This window comes from Theobroma umbraticum, unplaced genomic scaffold (assembly GCF_002168275.2).
Source record: "Theobroma umbraticum cultivar Fairchild unplaced genomic scaffold, ASM216827v3 scaffold_147.0, whole genome shotgun sequence".
Taxonomy (NCBI): Eukaryota; Viridiplantae; Streptophyta; class Magnoliopsida; order Malvales; family Malvaceae; genus Theobroma; species Theobroma umbraticum.
In genome coordinates, this window is record NW_018397259.1 from 5,508,907 (window position 1) to 5,526,793 (window position 17,887).

General features: G+C 34.3%; 1 protein-coding gene across 3 annotated transcripts; it reads left to right on the plus strand.

The window, feature by feature from the left end:
* Positions 1-256: 256 nt before the first annotated feature.
* On the plus strand, positions 257-17,575 carry ORC3 (origin recognition complex subunit 3). Of its 3 annotated transcripts, XM_021426553.2 has the most exons (18): positions 257-442; positions 620-823; positions 911-1,085; positions 1,255-1,424; positions 1,527-1,654; positions 2,102-2,375; positions 2,512-2,589; positions 3,125-3,201; positions 3,307-3,397; positions 3,980-4,179; positions 5,004-5,073; positions 5,492-5,577; positions 6,156-6,242; positions 7,403-7,478; positions 14,066-14,193; positions 15,305-15,478; positions 16,407-16,538; positions 17,015-17,574. In XM_021426553.2, the coding sequence occupies exons 1-17, from the start codon at positions 371-373 to the stop codon at positions 16,510-16,512; spliced, it is 2,196 nt and encodes a 731-aa protein (XP_021282228.1). In that variant the 5' UTR covers positions 257-370; the 3' UTR covers positions 16,513-16,538; positions 17,015-17,574. The 3 variants fall into 3 exon arrangements, with proteins under 3 accessions (XP_021282228.1, XP_021282230.1, XP_021282229.1); XM_021426555.1 differs by lacking the exon at positions 15,305-15,478 and having other exon boundaries at positions 17,015-17,575; XM_021426554.1 differs by lacking the exon at positions 17,015-17,574 and having other exon boundaries at positions 16,115-16,686.
* Positions 17,576-17,887: the final 312 nt, after the last annotated feature.

Below are 17,887 nucleotides of genomic sequence, written 5' to 3' on the forward strand. Positions count from 1 at the left end.
TTATTTTCACTTGGACACAACGTAGAACAAATTAAATATGTTGAATTATAAATATATTAAAATTGATTTAAAAAGAAAACATGGGGAGCTTTTACCTGGGCTTTGCTGGGAAGCACAGGGTTCAAATCCATGGCCCATTTCCAGTTGGACCTTGGGGAGCCCGAGAGAGAACAGAAAACACTGCTCAGCCCAAATCGAAGGGAATTACTTTCTTTGACATTTCTACCCATGAGCCATTTCCCGCCAAAACGGGAGAGGGAGAAAAGCCTCGGCCTCCTCCGTGGAAACCTGGCTGCAAAATACTAGTAAACCCTAAAAACGGCACAAAAATTGCTCTCAAACATATCAAAACGACCAAAAATCCAAACCAATGGCTCCATCCGTAAATGATGCTTCGCCTCCTTCAACCGTTAACGACGCCGTCACCGAAAACAATGTCCAGGTTTTTATTTGTTTGTTTTTTAACGTTTAGTTCTCAAGAAAAGAAGCATTCGATATAACAAAGAAAAAATGCATAATGTAAAGCGAATTGTTAAAATTTTGAGTTTAACTCGAATTTGAAGAGGTTGAAGTTTTCAATTGATTTATTAATTTATTTATTTCTAAAAAAATTTCGCAGCCGTTTTTTGTTCTTCAAAAAGGATCAGTGCGGAAATCAGAGAGAAAATTATCAGGAACAGGAAAAACAAGAAGGAGAATTGATTTATCTCCAGAATTACCTAAGAATTCAGAGAATCTCGAAGATGAAATGGAAGAGGAAAAAATGAGCTTGAGAATGGAAGCATTTGAATTTGTTTGGTTGAAAATTGAGTCAACCATCAAAGTAAGTTGAAAATCCTACTTTTCAATTTTTTAAGAGTTTTTTTACCTTCAATTTTTCTTTGTTAAAGATTTTATGCTTTAATTGCAGGATGTTTTGAGAGAGATTAATACTAGTGTGTTTGGTGAAATACAAAGTTGGGTGCATCAATCTTTTGGCATGATCAGATCACTTGGAACTCCTGATTTTCCTGAAGCAACTCGATCGTTCCCTATTATAACAGATGCTAATTCTAAAAAGCTATTTACTGGGCTTGTTCTCACTAGTAAGTTTTGTACTTCGTACTTTTAGTTTGATGTTTGGTAGGAGTGATTGTTCTTACCTTGTTAAATGTGCCTAAATTCTTTGCTCTATGCTGTTGGATGCACCATGCATGCAATATATATATATGCTGTTTGCGAGAACTATTATTTATAGTGCATAATGATTGGCAGAGAATATGGAGTTTGTTGATGATCTGCTCACATTTGAAGAGCTTGGAAAACATTTGAAAGCTCAAGGATGCCATGTTGCTAACCTTTCCTCGCTGGACTTTACTGCCAAAAATGGGATTGGTGGTTGTCTAAGAAGTTTATTAAGACAGTTTCTAATGTCTACTTTGGATGTAAGTACTGGTATCTGCTCTCTTTGACAGTTGGACTAGAATTTATTTGCAAAGTTTTGTAAGTTGTGCTTGTTCCTTATTTTCTTTTCTGTTTATGAGCAGGCAGCTGACATATCAATCTTGGCATCATGGTATGGAGAACAAAACTACAATAATCCCGTGGTTGTGATAGTTGACGACATTGAGCGTTGTTGTGGTTCTGTCTTGTCTGATTTCATCCTCATGTTAAGGTATTATAAATCCTTTTATTCTTTTTCAACCTAAACTGCCTCTTTGTTATTTTCTTATCTACTCTGATTGTCCTCTTGCTGAGGATCAGTCTAATTGTAATGCATAATGTATCTTTCTTAAACCAGCCCTTGCTTTGCTTCTTGATCTTTTTGACACTAGGTTTAATTTCACTCTAATGTTCATCTGCAAGCATAAACTTTGCTTGTTAAAGTTTCAGGCCGAAGAGACACTTACCTAATAACAAGTGACAAAGTAACATACTTCCTTTATTTTTATATTTGCTTGTACATCCAAACATATACCTAACATCAGTCTTTATTCTTTTCTTTTATATCTAAACCCTTTTTTTTGGCTTTTGGAAGCAAAAAGAAAGTACCAACGAAAAACCAAACCACATCCACTTTGCAGAGTCTGTATTGTAAAATATTTCTTTTGTTTCTGATCAGTGACTGGGTTGTCAAGATTCCAGTTATTCTCATAATGGGGGTTGCAACAACTCTTGATGCCCCAAGAAATATACTTCCTTCAAATGCTTTACAGCGCTTGTGCCCCTTTGAGTTCACCTTGGGAATCCCAGCTGAGAGAATGGATGCAGTTGTTGAGGCTGTTCTTGTGAAGCCATGTTCTGGGTTCAGTATTGGCCACAAAGTGGCAGTTTTTATGAGAAACTACTTTGTAAGCCAGGATGGGACTCTAACATCCTTTATTAGATCTTTAAAGGTTGGTGAACTCTATTTTGTACGGATATAGAGGTTTATTGTTTTCACTGATTTTGCAGTGTTGCAGCTTCTTTCTTGTGTCATGTGAACTTAATTATGTTCTTGCTAATGTTAAGTTTTACGGAAGTGTATTTCAGATAGCATGCACTCAACATTTCTACATGGAGCCTCTGAGTTTCATTTTGCGTGACTTTGTTCTTGAAGAGGATAATTGGGTTAGTTTTCTTACTACACTCTGACAAGGTCTTTAGCTTCTGCATTTTCTGTAATTGTGGTTCGTAAATTCTTGAATTTTCTTTTATTTAACATGAGGAATATTTCATCTGTTTTCTTTATTGTCTTGTTGAATTAGCATATATTTTACTGCATTTACACATCGTTAGGTTCTTTTGGATTTATACGTTTTAAGGATTTGATGTATGAATTTTCCTTTTTTTTGGCATATCCTAAAAGAAAACAATTTTTTAATTCAGTTTGTCTACAAATTAAGCATTAATGCAATGTAGTTGAAGTTTTGTTGTAGACAGAAAGCCTAAAATTAACCTTTAATATTCTATGCCTAAAATTAACCTTTAATATTCTATGATTCCTTCATACAATCAAAATGTCATACATTGTATAACTGGAAATTAATTTTTGCACAACTTTCTGATTTAGTAGTCTCTTCGGTTTACTTTTCTTGTTTATAGATATATTTATTAAAAGCCTTTTTGTTTTTTATTTTCCTATATTTGGTGTATGGTGTTGTAGGAATTTGAAATTGAGCGGTATGGATTATCACCAGAAGTGATGTTTAAGCATGCTTTTGACCTCCCATCCTATCAGAGGTATTTTCAAATGCCAGAAATTTAACTTTTGTTGAATTCCCACAATATACATAAATATGTTGAATAGGGAAGTAATTTTCTGATGAGTCCCAAATCTGCCGGCAGGGTTAAAATGACCAAAGTGACCAGTGAAAGTTTGGCTCATGCTTTGTCAGAATTGAAGAGATCACAAAATCAGTGGAGAGCTGTGGTTTCGGTGAGACTGTTTATTTTCCTTGATATGGACATGAATTATGATAGTTTTAAAATTCTACGGCAGGTGTTTTGGTTTCTCAAATTGTAATCATAAAAGCTTTCATTTTGTTATTTACTCGTTTGTGGCATTGCTTACACGGCAATGTGACTTTATCTGATGATACTATTGGTTTGATAATGTTAGTGTAGATATGGTATGTAAATTGATTGTTAATTTCATCAACTATAAAATGCTTAAAACAAAGTCTAGCAATCTTGATCAACTGCTGGTTAGATGTGAACAATCTGCTGCTAGGCCAAAGCATATGGCTTATCATATTGAAGGTTATGCTAAGTATTTGTATATCTGGCCTTTTGCCTTATTTATCAACTAAAAGGCAATTGTTTTTTTGGCTAAATAGATGATTTGCCAGTGGAAATTCTGGTTTGAATTGCTGCCCTTCTTTTGTAGTCATGCTTAGCTTCACGATTCCACATTGTCATTCCCTTTAACAATTTCGGTTGGCTTCATATTTGATCTGGTTACACAGTCATGTCATTCAACTAATTTCATTTTTATTTATTGACATATCATACGTTGTAGTGCCTATATGAAACTGGAAAGGGTGAAAAAGTCAGACTGCTAGATTTATTCTGTGAGGCAAATGATCCGGAATCATTCAACCGAAGAGAATTTGATACTTGTACAAAATTAGAGAAAGATTCTGTTTCATCTCCTAGTAGTCGACAGGGCCCTAGCTTAATAAAGGGACGTGTTATCTGTGAGGCAGTTCATTTGGTGAGGTATGTTAGAAATTCTTATAATGCTTTTCAGTTGCAGTTGGTCTACACATACTGCTGTAGGTTTCCTATAGGGATACCTAGAAGATTTTATTCTTTCTCATTGCTCACTTGACTCAAGTTTGGTTGTGGTTATCTAAATGTGTGAGAAAGTTCCAGTTCTGAACAATTTTTCTCATTATTTCTTCTTCCTTTTCTTTTTGTTAAGCCATTAGTTCAATTTTGATACCCTCGTATGAGAAACAGTTGGATTTTTCTTAATCCTGATTGGAAGGGGTGAAAAATTTTTGTGTCCTAATGGATATCTTCTTTTGACTTCTGTTTGCTGAATCATGGAATTCACATGAATTAAATGCTCAGCCTGAGGTAAATGATACAATAAGATATATACAATAATCTAGTGGAATTTACTATTTCTATGTTGTTTGCTGGGAATTTATATTGTCTTGTCACCATTATTAAAATTACTAATGCCCCGTTTAGCTTTAGGAAATGTTTTCCATTTTCTATTTCCGCTTAAACTCTAAATATGATTAATGAGTTATGGTGAATAACTAAATTTTGGAAACTGGAAAATGAGGGTTTCTATATGTAGCTAAAAATTTAGAAACCAGTTTATCATAATTTTCCTTTGATGGGAAACAAGGTATTTCAAATTTAGTTATTATCCTTATATTGTTGATCACGTATAATGTAAATATGGAGGTGGAAAAGGGAAAACACTTTTTTTTATAACTAAACAGTCTAATTTTTCTTGCTGTTGATTACTTGGTAATTGCTTTTGCATTTCACTTATTCACTTAATACTGAAGTTTAAATTCAATTAGGGATCTTTCCACTGGACAGCTTGGTAAATTGCTTAAGATTTGGGAAAAGCTTACTGTGGGCATCAAGGAGGTATGATACTGCATGAAGCATTGATCCGTGCAGATAATAACTATAACTCCATACCTGTTACTTTCCTAGAAGAGTAAATATTCTTCAGATGCATGCTTATAGGGAAACATTAACATGATTTATGTCTTATTAAAGAATAACAATAATTTATGATTTGGATAGTGTTCTGTTTTCATATCTATCTCCATGCTTAGAGTTATTTCCATAATATTCATGAGGTATTATTTGTTTTTTGCCACTGTCATCCACTGAAGTTTAAGAGGCTTGGCTTGACTTTTCCAAGCTTTTCCATGATTGCTTCCTTATCATTTTATTATCTGATCACTTTTTATTTTTTCTTTCTTTTTGCATAATTGCTTTAACATTCCTTTTACTGGGCAGCCCACATGACTTTAAGTTATCTGCGTTCTTGTTATAGATCAATGTCAAGGTGAAGGAGTTGCAGTCTTTACTAAAAATAGAGGATGGAAAGAGTTCAAAGAAAGATTTGATTGTAACACCCAAGTAATTACTATTTCTTTTTCTACTGCTTTTTAAAATAAATAATTTCCATGTATTTGGAAAAATGATCAAATAAAATGATAATCTTGGTATTAAAATTTCTTTTCCAGTCTTCTGAATAAATACATACAACCTTGCATTCTGGTTTGTGATATTTTTTATGGATGTCATGATCATTATTAAACTTGAATATTAGCCCTCCTTAACTGAAACTATATTTTGGAAAGATTGTAAATGAATCATATGGTTAAACATTTTCTAGACTATCGTCATATTGCGGTTAGACAAGCATAATACTAGGCTTTCAACGCTTTTCACTTGATTGTCAGATAAAGACTTTTACTCTATCGTCTGTTTTTATTAATTTTGCTTTGTTTCTATCTAATGTTCTCTCTTATTAGTTTTGCTTTCTCACATTTGAAGCTCGCCAAAAATAGTAATAATTTCCTTGCAAGGAGTGATTTCTCTCTTCCTCTAAGCTTCAGTAGTAGTAATAGCTTGTACTTGAGAATTAACATGTGTTACTATTTGTCATTCTTCCTGGTTGCTTACTGCTTGATTTTCATTGCTTTATATGACAGGAGACATGCTTCTCGAATCCAATTGAATATTGAGGACTCAAAATCATTGGGTGATAAGGCTGCTAAATTACTAGAGCGCATGGTTAGGTAGGGGCATCCATCTTAGTATCCCTAGTTTTGGTTGTTTTGGTTTTTCCCATTTCATGCCTCTAGCAATTATAATTGATGGAGTTGATACTGATCTGTATCTATATATTCTGATATTCTCTTCTATTTTATTCTATGCATGAGAAATTTTGTGATGTGACTGATGAGCAGTTGAATGCTGCCACCTTATAAATATTTTATACATTTTCTTGTATCATAGATATTTTATACAGTTCTTAGTGAAAATATGTACTATTTGGTATCATGATGCTGAATAATCTACTTCTGAATTAAAAGAGCAAAGTTAATGTAAACTTGAATTTTTTCTCTTGCTGAGCTTTTGTTATGCTGTGTTTTAATACGCTACTTTTGAACTCCTGCCATAGGATATTGACATCTGTCCAACATTTTCAAAGGTATTGAAGCCTGATGAATATATTTAATAATAGAGATGACTTTATCAGATCAGACAAATTAAAGTAAAAATCAAGATACATTACGCTAAAAATATTGAGGCAAATTTCATAAAATAACCTAGTGAATGAGATTGAATTTCCATATCAATATGGTTTTAAGTTTGTTTTGGCCTTCAATTAAGGTTGGGCCTCCTCATTTTGCCAATTGCTTTAGTTCAGATGCTTAACATGGTTTTATAACCTAGGTTGTTCTTGCTATGTTTTTGGGGTGCAAACATGTTAATTGTGATGGACCTGCACTTGAAGGGGAGTATCAAGTGGTGCTATTTTATATGGATTAGCTCTGAATTGGACATATTTTACGTGTTTATGTCTTGCTTCTTTGGTGCAAAGTCTGATTGCATTCAATTTCTACACAAATAATTTGGGTCAGTTCCATCAGTTATGCCCTCTTTCCCCATCTTGCTGTTCATATCATTGGGACACTGTTTATGGTGAGCAGTTTTGGATGGTGCTTTTAAAATGGTTAATTGCATTCTTCTTTCAATGAGATTTAGGAAACCAATTGGCATATTGGCTACTTATTTGCATTTTAGAACTAGTAAAGCCGGTTATAGCTTAGGCATGTTGGTAGTGTGTTGTGAAAACAATTTTAGCCCCTTGTTTTATCTGTATCGTCTATAAGTTTGATCACTTAATGCCCTGTTATCTAATATTACTGACTTGTGATTATTTATGAAACAGGGATTATATGCGGCCCATTGAGTGCATACCTTTGCACGAGATTTTCTGTTTTAAAAATGTTGACAAACTTCGATCGGTAAGCACTAAGGTTTAATTTGCATGATGAATGTATTCTAGCAAGCATTTCTAGAACTGCAAAAATGTTGCATAACACAAATTATTGGCAATCATATCTGTTGCTGCAGCATTGACAAATTGCTGGGTGTTGTAAATTTGATCTGCCAAAATCTGTTATCACTTATGTTTGTCCCCATCTTATTATCGAATCAAAGTACAGTTATTGTCTAATCTGTTGTCTACAAATGCAGCCTCATTACAAGTGATGTTTGATGTCGTTTAAAATTTAGGAATACCCCTTGTTGGATGTGTTTGATTAAGTTTGACTTCACTATATCTCATTAGGGGAAAGTACTATAGTGGGAAAAGATGGATTTCTGACGTAGCCAAAAGGTTTAGGGTAATTAGGACTCAACAATTAGGCTTGAATGGGGTTGGTGTGTTTGGAAAAATAGAAAGATAATTGGGTTTTAAAGAAACCTCTTGAATAAAAATTCAGAATAATCAAAGGTAATAACAATCCTCTATCTAGGACCACCTATTTATACTAGCTAAGATAAATCCTAATCAAATAGAAAGATTAGAATCCTACCCCGAATAAAAATCCTTCTCCTAATAAATAAAACTTAATGTACTAAAATCCTATTAAAGATAGAAAAAGAATCCAAACTAAATAAAATAAAGAAAATAAAATCCTAAACCAACTTAAATACTAAATAAAATAGAACTCTAGATGTGCCTGCATCATTCCCCTGTGTCAGAAAAAGACTCGGCTTCGACGAGTAGGCCTTGACATACTCCTCGTAAATGTCTGGATTCACTCGTTTCAATTTCTCTTTAGCAATCCAAGTGCTATCATTAGCAGGTTTACCAAGCCATTTCACCAAAAATTGTCTATATGGGTTCCCTCGTCTGGATCAAACTCTTTCAGATATAGCACTTCTTCAATAACTTCAGCATTAGCAATTGGAAGGTGTTGAACTTGAGCGTCTATAGTAGATGCAGTCTCATCACATCCATCAATTGGATACAAGTCCAAAACATTGAAAATAGGACTGATTTGTAACTCAGGTGGTAGGTGAATTAAGTAGGCATTTGAACTGATTTTCTTTAGCACCTTACAAGCTCCAAACTTTCTAGACTTGAGCTTGTGATAAGTACCCTTAGGAAATCTTTCTTGCCTCAAGTGCACAAATACTTGATCACCTTCCTCAAATACCTACTTACAACAATTTTGATTTACAGTGAAAGAGTATTCTGCTTTGCTGGCTTTTAAGGCAGCTTTTACCTCTTCATGAATCTTCCGAACATGATCAGCGAATAACTCTCCTTCATCACTCACTCTAGCTTCTTGTGGTAATGGCACTAAATCAAGCACGAGTTGAGGGTTTTATCTAGATGTAGCCTCAAATGGTGTCTTCTTTGTGCTTCGATTGACAGAATTGTTGTAGGCAAATTTAGCTTGGGGTATGACTAAATCCCAAGTCTTTGGGTTGTTCTGAATAAGACATCTTAACATATTACCCAAACTTTGATTCACAACTTTTATTTGACCATTTGTTTGCGGATGGCAATTTACTAGAATATATCAATTCTGTCCCAAATTTCCTCCACAAAGTTCTCCAAAAATGTCCCATGAACTTCACATCTCTATCAGAAACAATGGATGTTGGAATACCATGTAGTCTTAAAACCTCATGAAAGAATACTTCAGCAATATGAGTTGCATCGGAAGTCTTAAAACAAGGAATAAAATGTGCCATTTTTGAAAAACGATCCCCTACTACAAAGATAGAATCAAACCTTTTTGCTGTCTTTGGAAGTCCCAAAACAAAATCCATACTCAAATGAATCCATGGTGCATTCAGCTTAAGTAAAGGAATATCTAAACCTATGCCTTGAGCATTGCCGTTACCAAATAAACAAGCTGGACATCTTTTCACCAACCTTTCCACATCTCGGCGCATTTTTGGCCAATAATAACAAGCAGTCACCATTGCCAAAGTCTTGTCTTTGCCAAAATGTCCTCCCAAACCATTCCCATGAAGTTCTCTAATGGTTTGCTGCCTTAAAGATCCTTCTGAAATGCACAACTGGTTACCTTTGAATAAATAATCTTCATGCAATCTATAAGGTAAATTTCCAGCTTGTGATGAACCTTGCAAATCAGCTATTATCTTGCTGAAATAAGGATCAGAACCATACTGATTTTTAAGTTCCTCAAAGCCTATGACTTGAGTGCTCATAACCGATAATAGTACATATTGCCTACTCAAAGCATCAGCCATAGTAGTAGACTGTCCAGATTTATATTTTAGAGAGAAATTAAATTCATCAAGGAAAGAAATCCACTTGAACTCCACTTGGCATGTCGATCATTAAGCTTTTTCTGTGAATGCAAGTACCTTAAAGCTTGATGGTTAGAACAAACCGCGAACTCATGGTAAGCCAAGTAGTGCTGCCAATGACTAATAGCCCTTACCAAAGCAAAGAACTCTAGGCATAAGTCGAATAACGTCATCTAGAGTTTGTCAACTTTTCACTAAAAAACTCTATAGGCATTCCATCTTGGCTAAGAACTGCTCCAATTCCTACATGTTGTGCATCACACTCAACAACAAATAAATTCTCAAAATCTGGTAGTGCAAGAACTGGGGCTTCGATCATCAAAGCTTTCACTTTTTCAAAGGCGTTTTATGCAGAATGTGATCGCTCAAATCCATCTTTCTTCAAAGATTCAGTTATAGGACTCATAATAGAACTAAATTATGAATGAATCTCCTATAAAAAGATGCCAATCCATGAAAACTCCTCCTTTGATAGATGTAGGTGCTGGCCGCTCTAAAATTGCGTGAATCTTCTGTAGATCTGGTTTCAAACCTCTCGCCGACACAATGAATCCAAGCAATACCACTTCTGTTTGCATAAAATTGCACTTTTTCAAGTTTAAATAAAGTTGCTCCTTTTGAAGTACTTCTAGAACTTGTTGTAAATGTTTAAGTGCTTTTCCTTAGTGCGGCTATGGATAAAAATATCATCAGAGTAAGCCACCACAAATGAATTCAAGAAGAGCTTGAGCACCTTTGTCATGACTCTTGAATGTGCTTGGTGCATTAGAAAGGCCAAATAGCATCACCAACCATTCAAATAATCCATCTGGTGTTTTGAAGGCTGTTTTCCCTTCATCTCCACTCTTAATTCTAATTTGATGATATCCACTCTTCCAATCGATCTTGGAAAGCACCTTAGAACCAACTAGTTGACCAAGCATCTCATCCAATCAAGGAATAGGAAAACGATACTTGACTGTAATATTGTTTATGGCACGACTGTCCACACACATCCTCCATGAACCATCTTTCATAGGAGCTAACAAAGCTGGGCAAGCACAAAGACTTTTACTTTCATGCACTAGACTTTTCTCTAACAACTCCTCAACTTGTCATCACTCTTCATATCACTAAGGATTCACCTAGTGTAGGATAAACATCGATTTCCTCTATCTCCTCATCATAGTCATCATAAATAGGTTCTAACTCTTCTCTTAATTCCACTAAGTTCACCTTTCCTTGTGGGCAAGTAACAGAAGTATGTCCTTTCTCCCCACAAGTAAAACATTGAATCGAGGCATTGCTACCTCCTTTATTTGTAGAAGAACCAAAATTGTTTTGTCCACCATAAGGCATTATACCCTTGCCGTTATCATTTTTTTCAACATTGGTTGCATCCCTATTAGTTTTATTGGTTGTGGCAACCCCTTGATAATTTTGTTGGGATATTTGATATTCTAGTCTTGCTTCAGAATTGCTTTGCCAACTGGTTCCATATAAGGGCTTTCTAGTACTATAGCGTGAAACTTGTTTTTCCGCTGCTAAAGCATATTGACGAGCATCTTCAATGTTGTACAAATGAACTACTCCCATCTCGTCTTTAAGAGAATGATTCAAATCAGCAAGATAACAAGAAGTAATTTATTCATTACACTCAGTTAACTCAACCTAAATTGATAGGTTCTTGAACTTCGATGTATACTCCTCAACAGTCATGTTATTTTGCTTTGAACAGTGAAACTTTTCATATAATTCCATAGTCTAATCAGCAGGTAAAAGTTGCTTTCGTAACTTACTTTTCATGTGCTCCCAAGTACTGACTTTAAGCTTCCTTTGTCGTGCACATTGCTCTTCAACTTTCATCCACCATTGAAGTGCAACACTCTTTAATTTCAGGTTTACAATTAACACTTTGGATTTTTTGCCATGGATTTCCATTCAAAGTTATTTTTCAAATTGGCTTCTCAATTCAAATAATCCTCCGCACCATGAAAATCAGTTACTTCGATCTTGATTCCTCCACCATTTAAATCAAGAGCGTGTAATAACCGGCTTTCCAATCCAACTATTGCTGCTTGATTTACGGGTCCATTTTCATGAAAGGGGTTCTCAATCCCAAATTCATCATCATCCTCAAGATCTTGAATCTCAAGGGGTTGAGGTCACCTTCTGGATTCTCCATTTGGGCTCCCACTAGTTCCTGATGCTGCAGGGCTGGCACAGCCTGGGTCAAGTCATCAATCATTCTCCACATCTCAGCCAACTCAGTTTGTTGGGGCTGGTTGCCTCTAATTCGACCTCTGCCTCGGCCAACCATAGTCTCTTAGCTAAAAAAATCTTTGTAGGATAGTAAGATCATTTGCTATGATACCATTTGATGTAGTTGGAAGGTTTAGGGCAATTAGGACTTAACAATTAGGTTTGAACGGGGTTGATTGTGTTCGGAACAATTGAAAGATAATTGGGTTTCAAAGAAAGCTCTTGGATAAAAATTCAGAATAAACAAAGATAATAATAATAATCCTCGATCTAAGACCACCTATTTGTACTAGTTAAGATAAATCCTAATCAAATAGAAAGATTAGAATTCTACGCTTAATAAAAATCCTCCTAATAAATAAAACTTAATTTACTAAAATTCTAATAAAGATAGAAAAAGAATCCCAAACTAGATAAAATAAAGAAAATAAAATCCTAAACCAACTTAAATACTAAATAAAATAGAATTCTACATGTGCCTGCATCAACTTTGAAATCTGATTCTTAATAATAAGATGTCATTCTTGAGAAAAGAATCAGACTTCCAGTATAATTGAATATTTGCTAGTTGGACTATGTTATAACAGAAAATATGTCTTTCCATATAGGTATTTATGTATATATGCATGTACACGGATCTAATTAGGAAGACTGCAAAACAGCTGTGCCAGTTATGGCCATTTTTAGGAATATGAGGCCTGCCAACTATTTCAAGCCAATTTTCCACTCTTCTTTCTGTTACCAATTAACCTTTTCTAAGTGAATGTCTAGTCAAGCCAGTTCATGAGAGTTTGAAACCTAAGAGAAAGCACTGAACCTAGTGGCTAAGATTACATGCTTGGGGATCCACTAGGTTGAACTTTATCTGGTTGAGTTAGAACTTAAGAAAATAAACTCGGCTTCTGCTGGCGTAAATACTCTGGAGGAAATCGAAAGGGAAAAAGAAACTTGTATAATAGTTTGACCATGGTTTCACTTCTGGAGATTATCCTTGAATTATTATGGTTGAGGTGGAATACAAAGTAATTTTTTTATACTCCTAAAACGTCACTGCAATTCCAAAACTTCCTGTTATTTAGAATTGAATTCTTAGTGTCAAACTCCGTGACTAGATTTCCTGATTCTGTATTTCCGTTAGTTTGAGAGAAGTCTGCAATCAGACTAATATTTTGTATGACGATGAAAATGGAGTGTAGATACTTCCATTTTCTCATACGTCTTAAGAACCAAAATTCTGACTTAGTTTTGATCATTTTACGACAATTTTTCTTCTGGAAGAAGTTTGGGCTGAACAAAAGGTGCCTTCTCTGGAATGTATAATTCCGCCTTTATCTTGTGCAAAGTTATTACTTATCCCATTTTTACTTTTATGGATTGATTGAATTAAAAACTACTTAACAAGTTGTGTGTGATAATTTTGCCATCAATAGTGATGTGTGGAAATCTTAATTCCAATCTTTATCGAGCTATACATGTTCAGATGGTCTTTCCAAGTTCCAAATCAATCTTTCCAGCTCTTTCCAATAGATGACAAATACAAAAGTGCTGCTCCTAATTTTTAAAGATGTGTTTTAATTTTTATTTGTAGAACTGGTTCATATATGTTTTAAATTTTTTGCAGGAATGCTGTGATTCTAGAGGTTTATCCTTTGGTTCATGAAAATTTCTGAAAAGAACAAACTAGCCTTTAATGTTTGCATGAAAATAGCAGAGCTATTGAGTGCTGATAGAGTTTTTTTTTTTGTTTATAATCTTTTGTGGGTGTTTGTGATTTTCCTCTGATATAAAAGAGTAAATGACTATAGAATGGACCTTGCCTTTGATTGAGAAGTGCAAAAAACCTCTCCATATTTCTGCAAATCACAAAAGGATACGAACTTTTATAAGCATTAATGTATAGCATCATGGATTTCTTGTTTTCCTTGTTTGGAATGAAGTTTAACTTTCTTTCCACTTTAGAAGTTCTTGGAATTTAAACTGTAGTTTTTTAAAGTTCTATATTTTGACTTCTTTTTAGGCTTTGATTGGAGACCCGAGAAGAAGGATTCAAGTTGATCTTCTCGAATTCCAGAAGCTTCTCCACTGTAGTTGCTGCATCAGGGGCAGCAATGCCCTATTACCATCTATGCATGACACATCAATAATGTAAGTATTTTTACGTTTGTAGATATTGTAGTAAAGAAGAGTGATTATATAAATTTAATGATAGCCATGGCATATTTGAATTCATACTTTTAATGTCAGAATTGTTGATGACTGCCATCTCAGTAATATCAAACAATACCACCTGTGAGTCATGGACAAATATTTGAAACTGTTGGATTTAGTTTTTATCCTTTTGGTCCTTCTGCTTCTACACATTCATTTGAGTCTAGATTGCATGACCTGCTCATTTTATTGATGCTGAACTTAAATAGGATAATGAAAAAGGTTTCTGGATCTTTTCTTACCCTTTGTTTTGGTCCCTCAAATGTTGTAGTTGATGGCTTGTTAAGCATTTTAGACCTTCAATGACTTTCCTGACTGATAATTTGTTCTTTGTTCTTCTCTCTAATGAGGTGATAAATGGTAGATTTTAAATTCTCAGCAGCACCTATCAAAAACGTCTCTTTGAGTTGTATGCTTGTTTTAGCTCACTGCTTCCAAGATCTGCTGCTGAATGCATTCCCTTCCTTCCCCTATTTGAGTTGTGTTCTCCATGAGACTTCAGACATTTTAGATCATACTTCTGTTTGTAATTGTATTAGTTACTTCAGATACTTGGAGGAAGAAACTATTAGCGCTTTTTTTCCTTTTTCTTCCCTCCCTTCAGATAATTTAATGTTGACCTTAATCCATCCTCTAAAAGGGTGCTAATGTCAATGCTTTCACATCTTTAGCCATTCATTTAAATAAATTTATGTATCCTTCCCATTTAGCACTTGAGAAGTTATGCATAATTTCCTTCTTTAAAAACATAAAGTTGGAAAACTGTGTTTATGGGTGTTACAGGACCATTATTTTATTTTTTAGCTTTGCCTATTGTTGATTATGATTTATGAGGTGGAGGATCTTAAGAGTTGCATTTTCCTTAACCTACTTTCTCCAGACCTGTCTGTTTTTAGTTGTTAGTGTCCCATTACATATCCATGTACTTATTGCACCAATAATACCGGCTTGGCTATTTTGGAGTTATATGTAACCATGTTTCTTTTATTTTGAGACATAGAATTCATCTTTGTTGAAACTTTTGTATTGCCATCTTGTGTGGTTTTAGGTATAACCTAGCTCAGGAGCATGGTGATCTTATCAATCTCCATGACTGGTACCAATCATTCAAATCAGTAGTTCTCTGCCCAAGTAGTAGTAAAAAGAAATCGAGGCAGTCCCCATTACCAAAGAAAAGAAAAGATATAAATGAATCAGAAAACAGGAGTGAAGCTTCCATACAGTATCCTTTGCTGTAGCATTCTTCTAGATTTACTTTAGTAAGTTGATGCAAATAGTTTTTTGGCATGCATTGCAGTTGGACTATAGATGCAGACTTGCACTATTGAGTGAACAAAAAGTTGCATTGATAGGCATATTTGGTACATAAAATTTCTTACTTTTAAGATACGATAACAAAGTAGACAAAGCCTTCTTGGTAGCCAGATTACTGAGCAGGATACATTATATATTGAGTAGTGCTGAACTTGTAGAAATTATGCTCTTTTCACTTAATTGCTTCTGTTACAAATCTTTTGTGGCTGTTTAGATTAAAGGCAACTCAGTCCATGTGGATAATCTCATTATATATTCATCCTGGGATCTTATTTCCTGCGGCGCTTTGTATAATGTCATGACCACCTGTCAATGAAAGGATATGTAGCTTCCTTACAGGGTGCATGTGGTTATCATATTCTTAAGACATGTTTGCCAGATATTAGGTTTAAACCTCTGTAGAATAGCAAATGCATTGCCCCTTTTGTTGTTAATGCACTCATTTTATTTGCCATGATTTCATCATCTCTGGTTCTAAGGATATCATCCATCTTAATCTGTGGTCGTGTCTACTGTTTGTCTTACATCGTTTATGCGACTATAGAAATTATGAAATAAACTGGCTCAGCATAGGCTTCGTTCCTGGAGTAGCCAATTTGCTTGCAGCATTGCCCTATTACTGATCATCACAGCTTTGATGCATTTTGCTGGAGCCCTTGGGTACAAGGTCTTGGTATTTTACTTTTCAATTTAGAACACCTGCATATAGCCTGCCTTCACTGAACACTGCCTCTCTGATTCGGGTCTATTTCGCTGTTATCTAAATTTTCTAACAAGGTAAAGATCCTATTTGAAAATGAGCATCCATGAGAATCCTTGACCATTTCTTCCTACAGAGCACGGTTTTGCAGGGCTGTAACAGAGCTCCAAATCACAGGGCTTCTTCGAATGCCCACCAAAAGACGACCAGATTTTGCCCAAAGGGTGGCCTTTGGGCTATAACATATTGGTGTGTTAAACCTTTGTAGGTAAGTTTTGCTTGCTTTGTTAAAATTTTTTAAATTTGTCGTTCTTTTGTGGAAATGTAAATTGATCTTGTGATTCTCTTGCAACAATGTAGTTAATTCTTTGAAAATATTTCAAGACAGGAAAATTATCTTTAGCTTATCTCATTCCTTTTGATTAAAATAAAATTAGGATAAATTTCAAATTTATCGTTTTATTTAAGACGGTGATCATATATTAGTAATTATCTTTAAAGGAATGTAATTTTAGTATCTTAGTTTTGCTTTGATTCAAGAATAATCACAAATTAAGAGTAAAAAAATATTTTATTTAAGATGATGATCATCATATAATTATGATTATCATTAAATGCGTGTAATTTTAATGTTATAATTTTATTTTGGTTCAAGAACAATCACAAATTAAGAGTAAGAAAATATTTGAAAATATTTTTTTATCGTTAACTATGATTTTTCTACAAACTACAATTTGGCTGCAGTTTTTCCAACGAAGCGTGTGGTGCCTGTGTTATGCGCGTGAATGTCATCCAGGACATTGTGTCGGTGCGTGTCAAACTAATGGCAAGAAGCTCACACGCGCTGGCTAATGGAAAATCTATGTACTCGCTGGCGTTGATTTCTGCTTTTCTTGAAAATATTCCTTTATTTGAGCGGCCAATTAAAAAGAGAGTTTAATATTTGATCAAAAGAAACCAGTCGCCAGCTAAGTGAAAAGGAAAAACAGAAACAGTTTGGCTAGCAAGAAAATCTCTGTGGAAGTCACCATTCCTTGGGCGCAAGAAAATTTCAGTGGAAAATACAAAAAATATTCTTGGATTGGGCGACAGGCAAGTGCACGGAAATCATATGATCCTTTTCTCTTTTACCGCGTTGCAGCAATTTTGTTGTTTTCATTTATTATTTTGTACATGCTGGGCAGCGGTTTTGTTCTTTTGGTATACGCCAAAAGTAAAAGCTAATCCTAGAGATTTGTAGACAGGAAGAAATCCTGAAAATTTAACTTAAGATAAAATTATTGCTACCTTATGAATTTTTTTTATTTTTCTTTATTTTTATGAATGATTGCCCTTTGATAAGAGGAAAGGAAAACTTCTTTTTGCAAGCAAATATTTAATAAAATTGTACAAGGATTAGTTCAATTAAAAAAAATTTTAATCGAATATGTTGTGAAAGGCAAAGTAGAATTGATCCAAAAAAATTTTAATCCAATTAAATCCATTAATTCGATTATATCAAAAAATTTTATATTATTATTAATATATATTATAATAATATAATACATAAATGAAATGATTTAAAGAGGACATTGTTAGTCCTTTATTTTTTTTCTAATATTATATATATAATGTGAG